Source organism: Erythranthe guttata, chromosome 14 (genome assembly GCF_056151865.1).
Source record: "Erythranthe guttata isolate IM_541 chromosome 14, IM_541, whole genome shotgun sequence".
NCBI classification, from domain to species: domain Eukaryota; kingdom Viridiplantae; phylum Streptophyta; class Magnoliopsida; order Lamiales; family Phrymaceae; genus Erythranthe; species Erythranthe guttata.
This window is the reverse complement of record NC_142546.1, coordinates 25,130,294-25,152,512: the sequence shown is the minus strand read 5'-3', so window position 1 is coordinate 25,152,512 and position 22,219 is coordinate 25,130,294. Positions and strand designations below refer to the sequence as shown.

The 22,219-nt window shown below is 37.1% G+C and overlaps 6 protein-coding genes across 6 annotated transcripts; 1 reads left to right on the top strand and 5 right to left on the bottom strand.

Moving 5' to 3' along the window:
- Window positions 1-154: 154 nt before the first annotated feature.
- On the bottom strand, window positions 155-1,238 carry LOC105958937 (polygalacturonase-1 non-catalytic subunit beta). The gene has a single exon (XM_012982937.2). The coding sequence runs from the start codon at window positions 1,229-1,231 to the stop codon at window positions 155-157; it is 1,077 nt and encodes a 358-aa protein (XP_012838391.2). The 5' UTR covers window positions 1,232-1,238.
- Window positions 1,239-3,177: 1,939 nt separating this feature from the next.
- LOC105958814 (polygalacturonase-1 non-catalytic subunit beta) lies at window positions 3,178-4,404 on the bottom strand. The gene has a single exon (XM_012982816.2). It carries the CDS (start codon window positions 4,346-4,348, stop codon window positions 3,302-3,304), a length of 1,047 nt encoding a protein of 348 aa, XP_012838270.2. The 5' UTR covers window positions 4,349-4,404; the 3' UTR covers window positions 3,178-3,301.
- A 3,424-nt stretch (window positions 4,405-7,828) lies between these two features.
- On the bottom strand, window positions 7,829-12,066 carry LOC105959512 (G-type lectin S-receptor-like serine/threonine-protein kinase At4g27290). The gene is made up of 7 exons (XM_088814191.1): window positions 10,343-12,066; window positions 10,125-10,265; window positions 9,917-10,050; window positions 9,002-9,212; window positions 8,684-8,921; window positions 8,466-8,616; window positions 7,829-8,314 (listed from the first exon to the last, which is right to left on the bottom strand). The coding sequence occupies exons 1-7, from the start codon at window positions 11,616-11,618 to the stop codon at window positions 8,003-8,005; spliced, it is 2,463 nt and encodes an 820-aa protein (XP_088670317.1). The 5' UTR covers window positions 11,619-12,066; the 3' UTR covers window positions 7,829-8,002.
- A 294-nt stretch (window positions 12,067-12,360) lies between these two features.
- LOC105959509 (G-type lectin S-receptor-like serine/threonine-protein kinase At4g27290) lies at window positions 12,361-16,521 on the bottom strand. The gene is made up of 7 exons (XM_088814192.1): window positions 15,140-16,521; window positions 14,934-15,062; window positions 14,727-14,860; window positions 13,771-13,981; window positions 13,443-13,680; window positions 13,208-13,358; window positions 12,361-13,033 (listed from the first exon to the last, which is right to left on the bottom strand). The coding sequence occupies exons 1-7, from the start codon at window positions 16,413-16,415 to the stop codon at window positions 12,731-12,733; spliced, it is 2,442 nt and encodes an 813-aa protein (XP_088670318.1). The 5' UTR covers window positions 16,416-16,521; the 3' UTR covers window positions 12,361-12,730.
- A 1,888-nt stretch (window positions 16,522-18,409) lies between these two features.
- LOC105959511 (uncharacterized) lies at window positions 18,410-19,050 on the top strand. Its single transcript, XM_012983620.2, has one exon. It carries the CDS (start codon window positions 18,445-18,447, stop codon window positions 18,952-18,954), a length of 510 nt encoding a protein of 169 aa, XP_012839074.2. The 5' UTR covers window positions 18,410-18,444; the 3' UTR covers window positions 18,955-19,050.
- Window positions 19,047-21,042, bottom strand: LOC105959510 (FKBP-like peptidyl-prolyl cis-trans isomerase family protein). The gene is made up of 7 exons (XM_012983619.2): window positions 20,913-21,042; window positions 20,107-20,381; window positions 19,897-19,980; window positions 19,722-19,771; window positions 19,589-19,637; window positions 19,415-19,489; window positions 19,047-19,316 (listed from the first exon to the last, which is right to left on the bottom strand). Exons 1-7 carry the CDS (start codon window positions 20,944-20,946, stop codon window positions 19,197-19,199), a joined length of 687 nt encoding a protein of 228 aa, XP_012839073.2. The 5' UTR covers window positions 20,947-21,042; the 3' UTR covers window positions 19,047-19,196.
- Window positions 21,043-22,219: the final 1,177 nt, after the last annotated feature.

The window sequence follows — 22,219 nt, the reverse complement described above, 5'->3', positions numbered from 1 at the left end:
TATATTTTAAATAAAACAAGTACACGAAATAACATACAATTATCGAAAATCGAAATACAAACATTAATGCATATTGCATCATCATAATAATAATAATAATAAATTAAACCACACGTACGTAAAACAAGTAGATGCATGCATGCATGGATATGGATTACACATGTAAGATTAAACAATGTACATTAGAAATCCATGCAAGATCAAGCTGCGTAAACCAGTGACAAGCCTCTCCTTCACCAGGTCCAAATTTCAGTATCTTAAAAGCCACGTGTTCCTTCGGCCAATGAGAAGTATCCATGTGGCATATCCCCAACATCGTATTCACAACCTTCGACCCCGTCTCACGATCGACGAAATCCACCATGTACAAACGAGTCGACGTCAGCAAATGGCAATAGTAAGCTGCAAACGGAAGAAAAGCTTCGTGGCACGCCACGATCTTCTCACCGGCACCGCCACCGTATTCCTTAATCTTTCCGATCTTCGCAATGGAATTCGAACCCACAGTGCTCTTCGAAGTCAGCGCCACCACCTTCTTCTTATAATCACCACCACCCAAAGTAACTCTGGCAAATCCGACCATTTCCTCCAGGGATCTAGGACAGCTTTTCATCTCCCCGCGGATCGCGGCGGCATTGCAGTATCCAAGGGTCGTCTGTATGGTTGCTTTCGTCTTTCCGGTGACGTCGGAATCAGGGAATATTCTAGAGATGGCAGTGTAGTTTAGGGGAATCCTGGACGCCATTTTCTCGGGGAGAAAAGCTCTGGCGGGGAGGGTTTCTTGCAAGTGAGGGAGATGTACGAGGTTTCCATTTTTCAGGACCGACATCCTGAAAAAGGAAAACGGATCCTCGGTTTTGATGCCGCCCTGTTGACGATGAAGATCGGCAGATAGTTTGGCGTATGTTTTCTCTGTGGTGTACGTTTCCTTCACTTGCTTGACGTCGTCGAAGAACGAGGTGCATGCGAGTTTAGCGAGTGTGCAGAATTTGGCATCGGCCGAGAATTTGCTGTTCTTGGAAAGAAGTAAGTTGGTGTAATAATCAGAGTCTTTTTGGGTCAAAGGTGACAGCTTATTGAGGATGGGTTTTGGCATTTTGTTATTGACATTTTCAGACCAGAATTTGAGCTGGTCTGAAGCAATAGTGGGTGAAGAAGATGAAGAGGCTAAGGTAATAGTAACAAAGGAGCTGAAAAACAAGTTTAGAGAGAGAAACAATATTGCTGCCATTGTTATCTTTTTCTAATTCTTTGATAATTTTACTAATGATGATGCATGCATGGGGCGTATTTATACTGGAAAAAAAGGCTTGGATATTATTATATTAATTAAAGATAAGATTTTCATGATTTAAAAGAATTGTTGATTATTGTGATATATATTCTGCTTTAATTTACAAAAAATAATTGATCATGGTATTGTTGTCTTTTTTCCTTTAGTTTTTGTAATATACGATGATGTTCATCCTACTTTATAAATTATTTTCAATGTACATCCGAACTGAAGATATGAAGGTTGATTAATATGTTGAGAGTGTCGACCAAGTGTGAATAGAGTGTGTATTGGGCCTATTGGCGCTGCAAATTTTGACTTTGTATAGTTGACTAGTGGAGTGACAAATTTCGATTTTTGTCAATATTTCCAGAGGTTTGTCGCAAATTATTGTGGTTCAGTTGACTAGTGGCCGAGTGAGAAATTGTGAGTTTAAATGACTCCAATTCGAATTTTGTCAATATTTTCAAGGTCGATTGAGTTTGTCGCACATCATTTTGGTTCAGTTGACTAGTGATCGGATGAAAAATTGGTGAGTTTAAATAACTTTTGTTCAATTTTTATCAATATTTTCAAGGTGCATGTCACACGGGTATGAGCTTGATTTATTTGAAACTTAAGCTATATATACGAAGTCATTCGTGTTTTCTTCTTTAGGGATTTTTAATTGTAATGGTGACTTCATTAGTGGAATTTGCTTTACGTGCAATTCGATTGAGTTCTGACTTCTTCCTAAAACGTAAAATTGAACGTATCAGATCAACAAATAATTTCCCAATTTTTCCAAAAGTGAACAAGTCAAAAAAAATGCAAAAACTCGAAAATTCCTTCCAATTTTAAATTTTATTTTGGAACTTTTGCAAATTTTGGAAATTGTATTATTTATATATTTTTTTACTTATTCCCAAATTATAAGAACGTGTCAATGGGTCGGGTCAATGTATAAGTTGTTCGGATCCAAAATGTATTGGGCCTTTCAAGTGTGGGCTTCGTGTAAATATATAAATACATGTACAAAAGCTATCTTGAGTTGGGCCCTTTTTAACTTTAGGTAGGTGACCAGACTTGGCCCATCTTTTTAATTTAATCTAATATATATTTTTAGTTTATTGACAATTTTTTGCCCTAAATTTTTCTTGCTCACAGAAATTGTGTAGTTTTATAATTTATATCAGGGTCATAAAAGGCGGGAATCAAAAACGGAAATAATACAAGCATCAATTGCATGCTAATAATACGATGTTGTAAATACAATATTGTCTTGAAGACTGAATTTCACACTGACCAAGACTAATTATACCTATATATAGATATATATATATATATATATATATATACAGATTTATATTGCACATGCAGGGTAAAATTTTATATGCTGCCTATGTACTTCAGGCTTCACCTATGCTTTTTTTTTCAGCTTGCGTTGATATTTTAAAAAAGGTAAATTACGAAACCCCCGAACTTAGGTTAAATAACGAAAAACCCCCACCTATTAAATTAAAACTAGATCGAAAATCAAAAAGTAATGTTGGCAATCTTTTAATACTTTCTATTATGATCCCGGTCAATTTTTCGTTTTCTGAAAATAAAATAAAAATTGCAATGAAAGAGATTGTTTTCTGTTCTGCGGTGTTCAAAAATTTCGTTCTGATTTTTGTAAATTTTTTCTGGATATCCAAAAGTTTTATTTACCCAATTAGTGATGCATTAACAAATATATGTTGTGCTTATTCGAAATATAACGCCATGTTCGAAAGCTATATATATACCTCGCAATTGGTCTGTGAGGCTTTAACTTTACGCAGGCAATCTCGGGCGTTGTGTCGAAAATATTCGTGCATGTTGTGATATTTATTTTTTGTCGGAATATTATTGTGTTTTTAATAATTTGTCGGATTCCGAAATCAAACAGAAAACATCTAACACTTAACATAAAATATGCATGAAGCATACACTGGAAAATGGGAATACAAGCATTGCAGTACTTAAATAATAACCATACGTAAAATAAGTAGATGCATGCATGGATTATTCATCAGCAATCCATGCAAGATCAAGCTGCGTGAACCAATGACATGCCTCTCCTTCTCCAGGCCCGAATTTCAGTATCTTAAAAGCCACGTGGTCCTTCGGCCACTGAGAAGTGTCCATGTGGCATATTCCCAACATCGTATTTACGACATTCGACCCCGTCTCACGATCCACAATAACATCCACCGCGTACAAACGTGTCGACGAAAGCGAATGGCAAAAGTAAGCTGCAAACGGAAGAAAAGCTTCGTGACACGCCACGATTTTCTTACCTCCGCCGTATTCCTTAATCTTTCCGATCCTAACCGCCGAATTCGAACCCCTCGTGTTCTTCGTAGTTAACGCAACAACTTTCTTATCGCCCAACGTAGACTTGGCGAACCCGACCATCTCTTCCAGGGATTTAGGACAGCTCTCCGTCTCGCCCTGGATTGCTTCGGCATTGCAGTAAGCGAGAGTTGTTTGGATTGTTTCTTTCGTCTTTCCGGAACTGTCTGAATCAGGAAATATTCTAGTGATGGTGTCGTAGTTTAACGGAATCTTCGACGCCATTTGTTGGGGGAGAAAAGCTCTGTCGGGGAGCGATTCTTTCAAGTGCGGGAGATGTACGAGGTTTCCTTCTTTCAGAGCCGACAACCTGTAAAACGCAAACGGATCCTCGTTTTTGATGTCCTGGTGACGATGAAGAGCCGCAGAGAATCTGCCGTATGTTTTCTCTCTTGTGTACGTGTCTTTCACTATATTGGCCTTCTGGAAAACAGAGGTGCAAGCGAGTTTAGCGAGTGAACAGAAACCGGCATCGGCTGAGAATATGCTGTTTTCGGAAAGTAGTAAATTGCTGTAATAATCACAGTCTTTTTGGCTCAAAGGGGACAGCTTTTTGAGGAGTGGATTCGGCATTTTGTTTTCGACATTTTCGAACCAGAATTTGAGCTGGTCTGAAGAAATGGCTGATGATGATGCAGAGGCTAATGTGATAGAGCAGAAAAACAAGTTGAAAAAGAACCAAAGAGAAGTGAATAAATGTGATGAATTAGTAGCCATTTTTTTTTTTTGCTAGCAAATTACACTTTGAGATAATTATTTATATATTTGGTTGGTGCATCTTTTGTTGATGAGAGAAGGACACTATTTATAGATGCAAATTTGGAAAGATAAGATTAAGATTCATCCAGGGAACAATAATATCTTCATCTTGATATTGTAGTACTATACATCTCGGAAAAAAAAGAAAAAACAAAAAACAAAAAACAAACATGCAACTTGGATTAGTTTTGTTCGATCGTCGATCGATGTAGACGAACTTTGTTTTCTGATTTATATGTGTTATTTGATTGTTCTTTTACTTGATTTGGTTTACAAGATAAGATTCTCGATCCGATTAGAACTCAATTCAATTGCATAATCCAGCCAGGATTTTAAGTTGGGGGAGGGGCAGGAACGAATTATACTAATTTTTTATATTCATGTATAAATTAGTAGAGATTTGAGAAATGTTCGGCCCACGCTGGCTCCGCTCGCGCAGGGAGGCCATGACCATATCCATATCAACTATGTGTTTATCCACATCTATTAGAGAATATTATATTATAGAAATCTCCTAATATTAGGATTCTAGTATGATTCGGTTACCTAGATTAGTTAGGATTTAGTTACCTAGTCAAACTCTATTACCTTGGAATATTTCTCTATATATATTCCATGTAATCAACCCATAACACAATGGGGGTTTCTATTCTACGTATTATTATTTCTCTTCTTCTCCTATTCTATTCTTCCTATATGGTATCAGAGCACCAGGTTTAGGTTTTTTTAAACCTAGCCGCCTTCCTTCTCCATGGCGGTGATAACCTAGCCGCCTTTCTTCTCCATGGCGGTGACCACCCAATTTTCTCCCTCCCCCGGTGGTGGTATTCTTAATATCTTTCTTTTCTTCTTTCTTTCTATACCTAGCCGCCCTTTCTTCTCCATGGCTTCTCCATGGCGGTGACCACCCAATTTTCTCCCTCCCCCGGTGGTGGTATTCTTAATATCTTTCTTTTTTTCTTTCTTTCTATGAACACCACCCGATTTTTCTTCTCCCTCCCCCGGTGGTGCATCTTCTCTATCTCTTCTTTTTCTTCTTATTCATCTTTTCTTCTCCATGGTCTAAGACCTAACCGCCGCCTCTTCTCTTCTCCATGGCCGGCGAACACCACTCATCTTCTTCCCACCTCTCTCATCTCTTCTCCCCCTCTCTCATCTCTTCTCTCTATCTTGATAAAAAAAAAAAAAAAAAAAAAAATTGCTTATTTTTCTCTCACTCGTTTATTATTATTATTATTATTATTTTTTAAATTTGGCAGATATTTCAACAGAGGAATTCTCTCTAGCGATGTGTTTCGCGGTTTCTGTCCAGTCTTCACGTTTGAAGTTTCCAGTCTTCACGTTTGAAGTTTTTTTATTTATGTTAGAGAATATTATATTATATAGAACTCTTGTGATATTAAGATTCTACTATGATTGAGTTACCTAGATTAGTTAGGATTTAGTTACCTAGTCAAACTCTATTACCTTGCAATATTTCTCTATATATATTCCATGTAATCAACCCATAACACAATGGGGGTTTCTATTCTACGTATTATTATTTATCTCCTTCTTCTCTTCTTCTATTCTTCCTATATGGTATCAGAGCACCAGGTTTAGGTTTTTTTTAACCTAGTCGCCATGGAGCTTCTCTTCTCCATGTCGGTGAAAACCTAGCCGCCTTTCTTCTCCATGGCGGCGACCACCCAATTTTCTCCCTCCCCGGTGGTGGTACTCTTAATATCTTTCTTCTTCTTTATTTCTATGAACACCACCCGAATTTTCTCCATCCCCGGTGGTGCTTCTCTATCTTTTTCTATCTTCTTCTTCTTCTTCTTCTTCTCCATGGCCTAAAACCTAGCCGCCGCTTCTCTTCTTCCAATGGCCGGCGACCACCAAACCTAATTCTCTCTCTCTCTCTCTCTCTCTCTCTCTCTCTCTCTCTCTCTCTCTCTCTCTCTCTCTCTCTCTCTCTCTCTCTCTCTCTCTCTCTCTCTCTCTCTCTCTCAGTGGTGTATCTTCTCTATCTTCTTCTTCTTCTTCTTCTTCTTCTTCTTCTTCTTCTTCTTCTTCTTCTTCTCCATGGCCTAAAACCTAGCCGCCGCTTCTCTTCTTCTCCATGGCCGGCGACCACCAAACCGAAATTTCTCCCTCTCTCGGTGGTGTATCTTCTCTATCTTTTTCTTCTTCTTCTTCTCCATGGCCTAAAACCTAGCCGCTGCCTCTCTTCTTCTCCATGGCCGGCGACCCCCCTCAATCTTCTCCCCCCCTCTCTCATCTCTTCTCTCTATCTCGATAAAAAAAAAAAAAAAAGTTTTCTTATTTTTCTCTCACCCGTTATTATTACTATTATTTTTTTTTAATTTGGCAGATATTTCAACAGAGAAATTCTCTAGCGATGTGTTTCGCGGTTTCTGTCCAGTCTTCACGTTTGAAGTTTCCAGTCTTCACGTTTGAAGTTTATTCGTTTTGTAGTTTATTCGTTCCGATTGCGGGAGCGTGTTAGCAAGTGATTGTCCAGTCTTCACGTTCGTCACGTTTCGACTGCGGGGGCGTGTTAGAGAATATTATATTATATAGAACTCTACGTTTCGACTGCGGGGGCATGTTAGAGAATATTATATTATATAGAACTCTTGTGATATTAAGATTCTACTATGATTGAGTTACCTAGATTAGTTAGGATTTAGTTACCTAGTCAAACTCTATTACCTTGCAATATTTCTCTATATATATTCCATGTAATCAACCCATAACACTCTCTATATATATTCCATGTAATCAACCCATAACACAATGGGGGTTTCTATTCTACGTATTATTATTTATCTCCTTCTTCTCTTCTTCTATTCTTCCTGTATATATCCATATATATCATCAACTATATGTTAAAAATAAATAAAAAAGTATCTGTAACACGTGACGAACAAATCCCTGGTTCCAGTTTTCATTAAAAAAATAATAGATAGAGTACTGAATTTCACAGTGACCAAGACGTAGTTGGGAGTATTCAGACACAGATTTATAGATAAGAGATATTATGGATTAAATACAATAGATTTCAGATCCCATACATTTTATAATAATGCAATAAAAGAAGAGGTATCTTTCACTTGCCCATCTAGGCAAAATTTTATGTTTTTGTCTGTAAGCTTGACCCCTGTTTTTCTTTTTCTTTTTTTTCTTTAAATCTTTCGGATTTGTGATATTTAAAAAAAGAAAATTAAAACTCAAGCTCGAGCTCGAGCTGGGATTTAGGGTTATTTAGATGTAAATTCATCCTTCATCTGTTTCACAATCAGAGTTTATTAGAGTTCAAACTCGAGATTCACTACAACAAATAATTACAACACTTGAGATTTATATGAATTAAGTTTTGGGAAATTACAATTTAACCCTTTTCAGTTACTGTAATTTTTCGGAGATTCAACTTGTCCCTTCAAATTTTAAAAATTATTTGTTAAGGGCGGCTGGGGGCTTTTCTTATTGTAAGAACCCATCAGGGGTATTTTTGTCTTTTCACAATCAATCAACACTCAAATAGCAAAATGACCGTTGCTATTTGTACGTTTAATATACACACAACAATGGTGAAAATGAATCTATACAAAAAATGATTAATGTTTTCTTCTATCTGGGCTCCGGCATTGTAATGGTGATTTCATTGGTCGAATTTGCTTTCATACTGTTCGAATTCTGCCTTGTGATAACGTCTCTTTGGGTGAAGAAACCAGGTTGCCTGGCCTGAGGAATTTCACCCGACTCAGCCTCGTTTCGCAGCATGAAAACCACAGAAGACATGTTCGGCCTATCTTCTGGATTTTGTTGCACGCACAAAAGACCGACTTGGATCGATCTCAACACTTCTGCTGTCTGAAAATCGATATCTAGAGTGGGGTCCGCTACTTCCAACGACCTCCCTTCTTTCTCAAGTTGCCATGCCTGAAAATTTCAAAATAAACCTAACCTTCATTTACGTATACAAAAAACACACACACCCATGTTGGTGTGTGTTCACTGATCAAGATTAAATCTTTACCCAATATAATATTTGACTAGTAAAAAGATAGTGCAAATGGAGATGAAAACTTACATGACCAAGAAGGTTGAGGCCATGTTCACTGTGTGTAAATCCTCTATTTTTCTTACCACTCACAATTTCTAGCACCAATACTCCGAAGCTAAATACGTCTGATTTAACCGAAAATAAGCCATCTACTGCATACTCTGGAGACATGTATCCACTGCACAAATACAAACAACATTATATATATATTATATATATAGTTGTGAAGAATTAAGATTACTTACTATGTTCCAACAACACGGCGTGTCTGAGCTTCAGTCTCGTTGCCTCCAAAACTTCTAGCAAGTCCGAAATCCGATATTTTAGGGTTCATTTCAGAATCGAGCAAAATGTTGCTGGCTTTAAGGTCTCGATGGATAATTCTCAAACGGGAATCCTCATGAAGGTACAAGAGTCCTCTAGCGATCCCATTTATGATATTGAAGCGTTTTTGCCAATCAAGCAACATACTTTTTGTTTGATCTGTCAAATAATTTTGAATTAGTACTCAATTGTTGGTGTGGTTTGAACTTCTTGATAGAATTAAAATAAAAAGACCTCACCGAACAAGAATACGTCGAGGCTTTTGTTAGGCATGTATTCGTATACGAGCATACTTTCGTCTCCCTGGATGCAGCATCCCAGAAGCTTAACAAGATTTCGATGCTGAAGTTTGGCAATGAATATGAATTCGTTCTTTAATTCGTCGAGACCTTGATTGGATTCCTTCGATAACCTTTTTACAGCAATTTCTTGTCCACCTTTCAACATGCCCTGAAACCAGATTCTAACCAATTTAAGTAGTGCATTTTCTAAAAATTTACATAATTTACGTGGGGTGTTCGTTCTGTATGGCTGTACAATTAATTACAGTTTTGCATAAGTTGTATATACGCTTGAAACTTAATCTACGGAAGAAAATTAATGTTCTAAAATTAAACTTAACAGCTAACATATAAAATTTATCTGACCATTTCCATAATGTTTATAACGAGGTCATAAACGGCAGAGACTCGGTCTGAATTATTATTTAATTAATCCAACAAATAAAATTGGGAAAGGATCTAGATCTGTAACATCATTATATAATAAGTCCAACATGATGAGTTATTCCCTGGATTTCTTTATGAATTGCACTTTTAACTTTTTATTCATGAAAAGAGAAAATGCTAGATTCTTTTTCTTTATTTAATATAAAGTATTTATGTTAGGTAATGTAATGAACAAGACATTGCCTAACAATGTGGACCATGTTTACGATAAATATATTATCGAGCATTCCCTGTTTTCCTCTAACCATTTGGAATATTGCACCAGATAGTATTTTATCGTGAAATTTAGATAATTAACAATATATATGTACGGTGATATATATCATATATGTATACTACGTGAGGTTCACCATCAAGTTCCTTCACGATGAAGACTATAACGTTAGATAAACTAACATTTTAGGTTTGTGAAAGAAGAAATATTACCTTATAAACAGGACCAAATCCACCTTCCCCAAGCTTGTTACTGCTCGAAAACTGATCCGTAGCTTTCAGAATAACCGATAAGTCGAAAAATGGCAGGTCCGAGTGTTTCTCATGATCTATGTCAAATGAACTTCCTGCAATAAAGAACAATGTAAACATACATACAACTTTGGACAAGAAATTAATATTAGCAACACAAATTAATTACCTTGATCTTTTCTCTTCTTCAAATCGTTCTTCTTCCTCTTCCAAATATAACATACATATAAGCTAAGTAGTACTAAAACAACGATTCCCACCACAGATACCAAACTCGCTATCAGTATTTCTCGTTTCTTTCCTTTAGACTCTGCAGCATTTTTCACTTGAACACATCAAAACACATTGCATCAAAACACATTGCATATATTAGCTAAAGATTCTTACCTTCAGCCTCAGAAGAAGCCATTCTGACATACATAACAAGTCCATCTGCAGACATACTTCTGATATCAACCAACTCCTCGTACCAAATCAAGCACCCACTTTCTCTCCTCGTATCCAACTGTGTATACGCCATACAAGAACAATTTTTCAAACACTCTAATCTACATTCATCAAGCGTCATCGTATTATTATGCCAAGAATTTCTTGCATCGGGCAATTTAATCCCCGAGTACTTCAAAAAGACATCATCTTGACAGCTCAAATTCGCCCTACGAACACACCCATTCGACCAATCAGCTCTAACCCAACCTTCCGGCTCTTTCGGCACAAACCTATGATCAAGACACTCACAAGAAGGCGAACCGCCAACATTGCAACTACCATAAGCACCGCAAAGCTTATAATTATCGCATATATCCGAAGGAATGCTGAAATAAATCACCCACCCACGAGTCCGGTCAACCCAAGTCCACCGTTGAGAAACACCGCTCAGATTCATAGTATACCTCGAAACAAACGATACATCAATAATATCGGATTTAAAGTACACTTTCTTGTCATCCATCTCGAACGAAAGCTTGTAAGTGGGATCGTCTCTCGGATTCGGCGGGCCCGGAAAACGAATCCCATTCCACGGCCCGAACCGATTCTGTACAGCTGAGCCTCTCTTGATGAGTAGCTGTGGGTAGCCAGTGGGGTCCAGGTGGAAACTGAACTCTCCTGTAGCTGGATTATCGTTGCTTTTCCATGATGAGAGATAGTTTTCTCTACCGGTAACAAAGTTCCACCCCAAACTCATGCCTGGTAAAAACGTATCTGTGGGGTAATCAAAACTCTGCCAGAGGAAATTATCTGGGTCTTTTTCCTTTTCATCTCTGATTACAAGATTTCCAGAACCCAGCAGCTGTGCAACTGGGTTTTTGACGGCGATTGAGGTATTGGAAGACCAAACGGTGCCGTTTGTTGCATTGAGAATGACGAGGATTCCGGGAGGGGCAACTGTTAACACGCCGGAAGTGTCTGCGAGTGGGGATTCTCTGTTGGCAACCCAGACAACAGTCATTTCTGTGATGTTCTTGAACCACATTCCCACGTAGCGGTTGCTCGAATTTCCGGGGCTGAAGAATCCAAGTTCGAACTTGCCGCCGGGTGAGACCAGTGTTTCGCCGTCTCTGATGATTTCATCGGTGTTTATAGTATCCGTTGCGCCACAAATCGTCGAGAAAATCAAGGGAAGGATGAGGAGAAACCAGGAGGAACCTCCACTTCTACTCATGGGCTTCCTCTGTTGTTAACAAACCAACCAAAGTTTTTACTTAGGACTTTCATCAAACAGGTGGTGGACGAAGTAATTGGAGAAGAAGAAAAAGAAGTGACGTACACTCCACATTTCCATCCGGTTAAACAATGGCAACTGGCAAGTTGGGAGAAGAACAGAGGTGGAGCCACCACCTCTCTTCCTTGTCGGCTGCTTTTTAGACTTTTACAAAGAAATCTCTTCTACTAGATTAAAAATACAGAATAGCATATCATTATTTTACTGTTTTCTTTCTCTTTCTTTCTTTTCAACTACTAAATTTTAGGGTTATTTGCACTACGCCACGGCAAAGATGACAAAAGCTAAACGACGACAGCTCAAATTAAATCATGTTCTGGGCATTTGCAATAATTATGATTCGTGATTTTTAATTATGTAATGTAATGAAACGATTGCTTTATAAAACAGGAATACTTAATCATTAGGTGGTGTAAAAATGATTGTGTTTATATTTTAGACTACGATATTTTACACAATCACCTTTTTTATTCTATTTTCAAATAATTCTCTATATGGATTATTATTGATATTTTTATGTTATATTCTTATATTAAGGGCTCGTTTGACTAAACTTATTTTAAACATCTAATAAATTCTTAAGTTGTTACGTCTTAATCTTAGAACTAAATTTTAAAATGTTTGAATAATGAGCTCATTATAAGATTTTAAATAAAAAGATGGATCAGAGATACTTCAAAAAAAAAATCTTATTTGCTTATTTTTTGAATTTTTAATATCTTTTTTTAAAAAATTATCAAACACTTTGAAGAGCTTATAAGCTCTTTTTAACCACTTATAAGCTTAGCCAAACATCGTCTGCGTCAACAAAAATTAAAGTCGTCGACGTTTTGTTATATATACATTTGAATGATGATTACTTGGAAAAATGGAAGTTGCCAACATTGAAAACACCCAAGGGAGGTCAAGCTGCTTGGCTAGCTTGTTCAATAGTTAAGAGAACAAGCAATGCCAAGATCAACGAACCATACTTGACCAGCAAAAGGATATTAACAGAAACGATCGACGTCAAATAATTGAGCTATACACGAGATGATCCATATTTTTTTCTTCTATCTGGGCTCCAGCATTGTAATGGTGATTTCATTGATCGAATTTGGTTTCGTGTTGTTCGAATTCTGAATGTCTCTTCGAGTGAAGAAACCAGGTTCCTTGGCCTGAGGAATTTCACCTGATCCCGCCTCGTTTCGCAGCATGAAAACCACGGAAGACATGTTTGGCCTGTCTTCTGGATTTTGTTGCACGCATAATAGACCAACTTGGATCGATCTCGATACTTCTGCTGTCTGAAAATCGATATCTAGAGCGGGGTCCACTAGTTCCAGTGACCTTCTTTCTTTCTCAAGTTGCCATGCCTGGAAAATTTTCATTAGAAAAAATAACACTTATCTTATAGTTAGATGTACCATTCATTTACACGCAAAAACACACACATCCATGTTGGTGTGTGTTGATGATCAAGTGTAAATATTTAGCCAGTGTGTGTACACTTACTTCATGTTGCACCAAAGGGATGAGAAGAAACTTACATGACCAAGAAGATTGAGGCTGTGTTCACTGTGTGTAAATCCTCTGTTTGTCTTCCCACTCACTATTTCTAGCACCAAAACTCCGAAGCTAAATACGTCTGATTTTACCGAAAATAGGCCGTCCACTGCATACTCTGGGGACATGTATCCACTGCACAGAGATAAACAAAATGACATTTTTATATAATTATAAATATATACACATATTTGTTTGTCAGGAATTAAGATTACTTACTATGTTCCAACAACTCGGAGTGTCCGAGCTTCGGTTTCATTGCCTCCAAAACTTCTAGCAAGTCCAAAATCCGATATTTTAGGGTTCATTTCAGAATCGAGCAATATGTTGCTAGCTTTAAGGTCTCGATGGATAATTCTCAAACGAGAATCTTGATGAAGATACAAGAGTCCTCTAGCAATCCCATTTATGATATCGAACCGCTTTTGCCAATCAAGTATTGAACTTTTCGTTTGATCTGTCAAATGATTTTGAATGTCTGAGTTAGCCAGTACTAATTTACTAATCAAGTGTTTCTTGATAGAGTTAATATCGAATATTCACTCACCAAATAAAAACATGTCGAGACTTTTGTTAGGCATGTATTCATAAACGAGCATACTTTCGTCTCCTTGGATGCAGCATCCCAGAAGCTTAACAAGATTCCGATGCTGAAGTTTGGCAATGAATATGAATTCGTTCTTTAATTCGTCGAGACCTTGTCTGGATTCACCTGATAACCTTTTTACAGCAATTTCTTGTCCACCTTCCAGTATGCCCTAATTTTAACAACTTTGTTTATATGATGATTTAAAGGGATCCAATTTTCTAACATCACATTATTTTTTTTCACTGTTACCCTTTTAATCTCTACGTGAGGTGTTCATCTAATCGAGCTATACAATTAGTTACAGATTTGCACAAGATATATATTATTCTTTAAACTTAATTAGCAAAAGAATGATTTAAGAAACTAAGAATAATGAGACTTCTGAGGAACTAAGATAAAGATAGAGAAGCTCTCATACAAATATGCTCAATTCAATCCCAGCAGTCCTAATAAAATATAAATATTGATGGTCGAAAGTTAGGTGTGGAAATCGAGGGAAAAAATAAATTAAATCGTAACACGTCGACTGTAACAAGATAACAATTAACATAGAACAATTGAATGGCCATTTTAATAATGTATAGTATAATTCGGACATAGATAACACTGTCGGGATCTGAATTATTATTTAATTAGTCCAATGGATATAATCGGCACACAGATGACTGTATTTGGATCTGAACTATTATTTAAAAGTGTTCTCTGGATTTCTTTATGAGTTGTAATTTTAACTTTAATTTCATAAAATTGCTGGATACTGCATAATTAATTATAGTTTCTGCCAGATTTCATGACTGTTCTGTTTATCTTTTAAAATTGTACTTATATCTAAGCAATTTATTAAATGATAAATGACATACTACTAGAAAAAAAAAATAGATTCACACTGATTTGTGTGTTTGAAGAAATATTACCTTATAAACAGGACCAAATCCACCTTCCCCAAGCTTGTTACTATTCGAAAACTGATCCGTAGCTTTCAGAATAACGGATAAATCGAAAAATGGCAGATCCGAGAGTTTCTCATTATCTATATCATATGAAAATCCTGCAATAAAGAACAACATAAACAAAAAAAAAAATTCGACAAGAAATTAATAAAGTGACACGATTTTCCTCACCTTGATCTTCTCTCTTCTTCTTCCTCTTCCAAATATAACATACATATAAGCTAAGTAATACTAAAATAACAATTCCGACCACAGATACCAAACTCGCTATCAGTATTTCTCTTTTCTTCCCTTTCGACTCTGCAACAATTTTCACTTGAACACATCAAAAACATCGCTTACCAATTTCTTGATGGTAGCTAGAAAGAAATTCTTACCTTCAGCCTCCGAAGAAGCCATTCTGATGTACATAACTTGTCCATCTGCAGACATGGTCCTAATATCGACCAACTCATCGTACCAAATCAAGCATCCACTTCCCCTCCTTATATCCAATTGCGTATAAGCCATGCAAGAACAATTCTTTAAACACTCCACTCTACATTCATCAAGCGTCATCGTGTTATTATGCCAAGTATGTGTAGCATCAGGCAATTTGATCCCCGAATACTTCAAAAAAACATCATCTTGACAGCTCATATTTGCCCTACGAACACATCCATTCGACCAATCAGCTCTAACCCATCCTTCCGAGTCTTTCGGCACGAACCTGTGATCAAGACACTCACAAGAAGGCGAACTACCAACATTGCAACTACCATAAGCACCGCACAACTTATAATTATCGCATATATCAGAAGGCATACTGAAGTAGACCACCCATCCACGAGTTCGGTCAACCCAAGTCAACCGCTGGGAAACACCGCTCTGATTCATCGTATACCTCGAAACGAACGATTTGTCAATAAGATCGGATTTGTAGTACACTTTCTCATCATCCATCACGAACGATAGCTTGTAAGTGGGGTCTTCCCTCGGGTTTGGTGGGCCCGGAAATCGAATTCCATTCCATGGCCCGATTCGATGTTGTATCAAAGAGCCTCTCTTGATGAGTAGCTGTGGGTAGCCAGTGGGGTCCAGGTGAAAACTGAACTCTCCTGTAGACGGATCTTCGTTGCTTTTCCACGACGAGAGATAGTTTTCTTTACCAGTTACCAAATTCCATCCTAAACTCATACCTGGTAAGTATGTATCACTCGGGTAATCGAAGCTCTGCCAGAGGAAATTATCGGACCCATTGTTGTTTCTTTCTCTTACTACAAGATTTCCGGAATCCAGCAACTGTGAAACAGGGTTTTCGACGGCGATTGAGGTATTGGAAGACCATACGGTGGCGTTTGTGGAATTGAGAATGACCAAGATTCCAGGGGAGATCACTGTTAGCACGCCGGAAGTATCAGTGAGTGGGGATTCTCTGTTTGCAACCCAAACAACAGTCATTTCTGTGATGTTCTTGAACCACATTCCCACGTAACGGTTTCTGGATTTTCCGGGGCTGAAGAATCCAAGTTCAAACTTGCCGCCGAGTGAGACCAGGGTTTCGCCATCTCTGATGATTTCATCGGCGTTTATAGTATCTGTTGCACCACAAATCGTCGAGATAATCAGGGAAATGATGAGGAGAAACCATGGGAAACCTGCAGTTCTCCTCATGGATTCCTCTTTTTTGAACAAACTAATACTCTGCAATACTCAGCTAACTAAATTTTCCATTTAGAACTTTCATCAAACAGGTGGTGGACGAAGTTATTTGAGAAGTAGAAGAAAGTGTCTTGCATTTCTATCTGGTTTCTGTCTGTGATAAACAATGGCAAGTAAGGAAAGAAGTATGAACACTGCTTGAGCAACTTCATTCAGAATCACTGTCTTTGAACGTTGACTTTTTACGTGTTGACTTTGGACTATGTTCCTCGTTCCTGAACCTTTCGGTTTTATCTATCCTACACCCGGTGAAGATTACACCGGGTGGTTTTTTACCGTTGATCTACATTCAATGTGGGTGTGTGTGTGTTTGTGTGTATATGAATGGTAAAAATCTACCCGGTGTATTTCATCCGGTGTAGGATCTCAAAAGCCGAACCTTTCATTTCTCTGGCTCTAATAATATATTTACAAATTCTTATCAGAAAAAGAAATAAATCATTTGATATATATCTCCACGAAAAAGAAAAATAAAGAGCATCAGCCCGACCCGGTCGGCCCAACCAAAAACAAAAAAGCCCGAACCCATCAGCCCAACAGTCGACAGACAAATTTTATAGCAGGCTTCTTTTTAGGGGATCACTATTTCAAATACTAATTTTTGCTTACTTGAATACCAAAAAAATAAAAAATAAATAATTAATTGTAAATTACTTTAATGCCCTTAATGAAAATTAAAACCAAAAAATATTACAAATACTATTTTTCTTTCTTAAATACCAAATAATCAAAAACCTAAAAAAAATATTTATCTCCTCACTCACAAACCCCTCACCTCCTCCACCTCCTCCACCTCCTTCTTCTTCCTCCCCAAAAACCCTCCTAAAAAACCTCAAAACAAAAGAAATCAAAACCTTACACAACTTGCAAAATGGCGTCAAATGACAATAGAATGGTAGTTTACGAGCAATGAGAACCCATTCAAGTATATATTCATGTATTTTTTGAGCTAAAACATCGATTTTGAATTTTTTTTTTTTTTAAAACTCGCCATGTATTTTCGACACATACAGGTCGAAAATACCCTTATTTTTCGACATGTATGTGTCGAAAACATAACAATTCATATTTTATTAAGTTTCGACACCTAAGTGTCGAATTTTGATACAATTTTCGACACCTAAGTGTCGAAAATTACCCATATTTTCGACACTTATGTGTCGAAAAAAAAAAATAAAAAAAAAATTTACACATATCTAATTTGACAGGTAGCTGTCGAAAATTGGTTGAATATTCGACAGTTAGCTGTCGAAAACTCATCCAAATTTCGACAGCTATCTGTCGAATTATCAAAAATCCCATTTCATTCACATTTTTCGACAACTATATGTCGATTTTTGATGAATTTTCGACATCAAGCTGTCGAAAATTCATCAAAAATCGACATATACAGGTCGAAAATTGTGAACGAAGAACCAACCCACGAATCTCAAATCAATGCTCGAATCGACTGAAATTAGATGCACCCATTACTAATTAACGATCATTTCTACCTAAAACAATCAAATCCTAATTACCCATATCAAACAATCAAATCCTAAGTAAATATTAAAGAAAAAAAATTCGAAAAAAATTTATTACTTGGATGAATGAAACCGGAACGAAGAAGCGGCGGCGGGTTGATAACAATAGACGAAGAAGCGGCGGCGGCGGCGGCGGCGGCGGCGGCGGCGGCGGCGGCGGGGGTTGAAGAGGGTTGGAGTTTTTTTTTTTACAACAAAGGGATTTTTTTCTTTTTTTTTTATTTGGTTTTTGATTAGGTAATTTCTAATAAAATTTGATATAATTGATATTTTGTATGAAAGGGTGTTTTTGTAATTTTCTTTTTATTTTGGTTTTAAAGTAAGAAAAAACTTATAAATATGTACTCAATTGTGGTTTTCAACTTGGTAGTATTCAACTAAGCAAAAATTAGTATTCAAAATAGTTGCCCCCTTCTTTTTAAGCTCACAATTCAAATCATTAGTGATAATTATCTCCGATGGGTCTTTCAGCTTCAAAGCGAGTTCAGAAATCTCTCCACGCCTCGCCGGAGTTCATCTCCGCCTGCGCCGCCGCTTACGCCGACTGCCTCTCCCTCAGCCAACACGCCTTTCCCGGAGTCAAACCCTACCAGCTCCTCTCCGCCGCCGAACACCTCCACACCACCCTATCCCAATCCCTCCGCCTCATCTCCCAGTGGGTACCGCGCTCTCCGGATCGGAGCCAAGTACACCGCGCTCTGGATACCGTTCTCTCTCGGCGGTCGGTTCGGGAAGAGGAGGTAACGCTGGACGAGGCGGAGTTTAAGGAGTTCGCGTTGGAGGTGTTTGCGGACGCCGTCGTTTCAGGTGCCGGGATGGAGGTTTTGAAGAAGGTGCCGCTTGGCGTGGCGGTCATTGCGGGCATCGGGGTGGTTGTGGGGTCGGCTAAGGAGGTTGTTGTGGCGGCTATTGGGACGTACGCGTTTGGATTGACGACCTCAATTTATCTAGGGTTGAACAATGGTTAATTCGTTGAAGATAGCTGCTGATGTATATCAATGTAATTAGTTAAATGAAACGAATTTGTATTTTGATTTTTGATCAATAATCAATTTGCTTACAAATAATCATCCTTTGGCAATAATATATACTCCATCTGAATTTTGTGATGCAACAAAAAGTGAACTGAGAAGAATGAATCAATAGGAATTATTACACGGTGTTACGAAAAAGAGGTTGACGAAAGAAACAAGAAATCGCGAACGAAGTTTTACTCCTCATCGTACTCGAGGCCCGGAATGTACAGCAAACTAACATCAAATATCACCGGACTATTGGCAGCCACTCTTGGCCTTCCCGGTGCTGATGTCAGCCCTTTCGGAAATGCTAACTGATCACACATTAAGCCAAAAAAGATGAGAGAGAGAGAGAGAGAGAGAGAGAGCAAGAAAGATGAGAGAGAAAGAGTATTGATTGATAGGTTATTACCGGTCCAGGAACGTAGATACGGCGTTTCCCACCAACTTTCATGCTGAGGATCCCTTCATCCAGCCCCTTAATCACCTATTTTCCGAAATTCAATCTCAATTTCAATCAACCCCTCACAAAATCATAAATAGATCAATAGAGGAACACCGAAATGGAAAGTAGTCGGAATCTCACCTGACCAGAGCCCACCCGGAAAATGTAAATTTGACCTTTCTCCAGGGAACTACGAATTTCAGATATTAGCATAACAGTGCAATAGCATTAGTGAAAAATAATAAACAATTTCGGCATGTGTTACCATTATTACCTATCAAATATTTGTCCAGACGGAACCATCGCAACATAATTTGCGGCCACCTGTTAATTCGCAAGTTCGGGGAAGTGAATCAGATTTCATTATTATTATTATTTTTTTTATTTTTTTTTTGTATAGGAAATGTGATGTATAACTAATAAGCATACGAGAAACCGCTTTTTAATACCTGAAATCCAACGGGAGGACTAGGTCCTCCACCGACTTTAATATCCTTGTACTGCAAACCAGACTCGGTAGTAATCATAGGTATCTACAATTACAACAAAATCTTTATATTTAAGCCAATATATCAAACACTAGTTCGATAATGTTCATCTTTAATTACATGATTAAAGACTCTTAGAAGAGATTAGGGATGTATGTAGTCTCACCATACATTTTCAAGCTCTTTCTCGCACGAATCATCGCATAGTTTCGGTTTCTCCTCCGGGGGCAATCCAGCTGCTTCAGCAAAAGTCGAGACACTCAAAAAGCTTACAAGTCCCAAACCTAGGTTGATTAGGTTTCTTCGGTTCGTAAAAACACACTCGTCCTTTGCCGTTACTGCTTCTACTAGTCTAGGCTCTGAAGCTAGGGATTGTACTCCAACACCGCTGTTGATTCTGTACACTTTTTGACGATTGGGGGAATCACTTTTGCCGAATATACAACCTATACGTAAATAAATTGCCAACATTATTCGATAACAAATTACCAGAGACAGAATGAGAAAGTTCATTATATAAGCAACAATAGTAAATGAATTTCTTCCAGTTAAAATCTGAGTATATAACACTCGGCAAAAAAAACGTGTAAAAAAATCGGAACTTTCACCCGAACAAAAGGCATCTTAACAGTTTCCAGTAAGGGGAAATGTAGAAAAACTTCCAATTCCAGATACACAACAATTTGAAAACATCATCTTATTTAATTTCAGTAAAATTGCTTAAAATTTTGAACTCAATTACGAATTTTTTTTTCCTAATATGTTTCAAAGGAGCAGCCCACGAAACCCTAAGTCCTTAATTGCATGAATTAGTGATAATCAGCGCCGAAAATAAACAATTAATGGCTGTAATTTCATTTGGGGCAGTAAACTAATCAAAAAAATCAACCTAGAATCTAGATAGACAAAATTCAGATGATTAATCAATTTTGTAATAAGAGAATTAAAGATTAAACAAAAAGGGAGTGTGTTCTTACGGATTGGAAGCAGCAAAGATGCTGATGACGCCATTGCTAATGAATAAGCAACCTGTATCTCTCTCTCTCTCTTTATCAGTCGTTTGAATTTGAATGGATAACGATATCAACCAACTATTGGATTTCTTAGAGGTGGTGTCATTTACTAAAACACCCCTGATTTTTAGTATAAATGTTATTTGGCCCTCCGTTTGGGCCTTGTTGACTGCAATTTTTCATTTTCGGGTAAATTACAACCGCCCCCTGAACAAAACATTTTCTTTTATTATATTACATCTATCTATCTCTTGCATTTTGTAAATTTGTTACACTAATACCCTTTTGTTGAGGGGTGGATGTGAGAAATCTACAGGTTGTATGGAGCAATATGTAATTTCTAAAAAAGGTGTTTTTGTTTTTATAATTACACTATACCTCAGGAAGTTTAACATTTTTCTTATTTAAGAGGAATTTGGACAATTTAATATACTCTAATTATTTCAATTTCAATTTCAATAATAAACTTGTTGATTCATTTTAGAAAATTTTCATTTACAAATAAAAACGAGTAAAACGAGAAGAAATCAGAAACATGCCAAACCGGAGAAGTCGCCGCCATCGGAATATACAAATAAAATTGCTGATATTCATGAATGATTAAGCCAATGTCACTCCACACAAATGGTCCGATATCATTTGTTATCTAGGTCAAAATTTTTGACTCCCCGACAATTTCTTTTGTTCGGTAGTTATTCGTATTTTACTATGCGTTAAAATACGAAAAAAATACCAAATAAAGAATATATATCGAAATAACAAAGAAAATCAAATAAATTCTCCATTTTTTTGTGGAGTCGACATTGGTCTAATCATTCACAAGCCAGCAGAAGAGAACAATTCTTGAGCTTTTCAGTCTCATTAAGGACTAGAAACACCAAACCAGAAAAAAATTGGGGTGATACTACAATATCAAAAACTTACTGTGCATACAAAAATGATTCTTTTTCTTTTTCTTGCCTATGCTAATTATCCAAACGACCACATATTTATATACATGAAATAAGAAATGGTATTAATCAGATGGACAAAATATATATAAAATCAGATACGAGGTCCTTGGTTATAAATATATATATGGTTAGTGTCTTATGGAAAATAAATCAAATTATTGAAGAATCAAATCATAAAAATCCTTCAAAATATGATGGCATGATTGACCATGCTATATAATCATATAATTCAATAAATATAATTGATTGTTTCATTTAATTATATATTATGATAATTTGTTACAGTGATTATGTGGCTTTCGGATAAATTTTTTATAG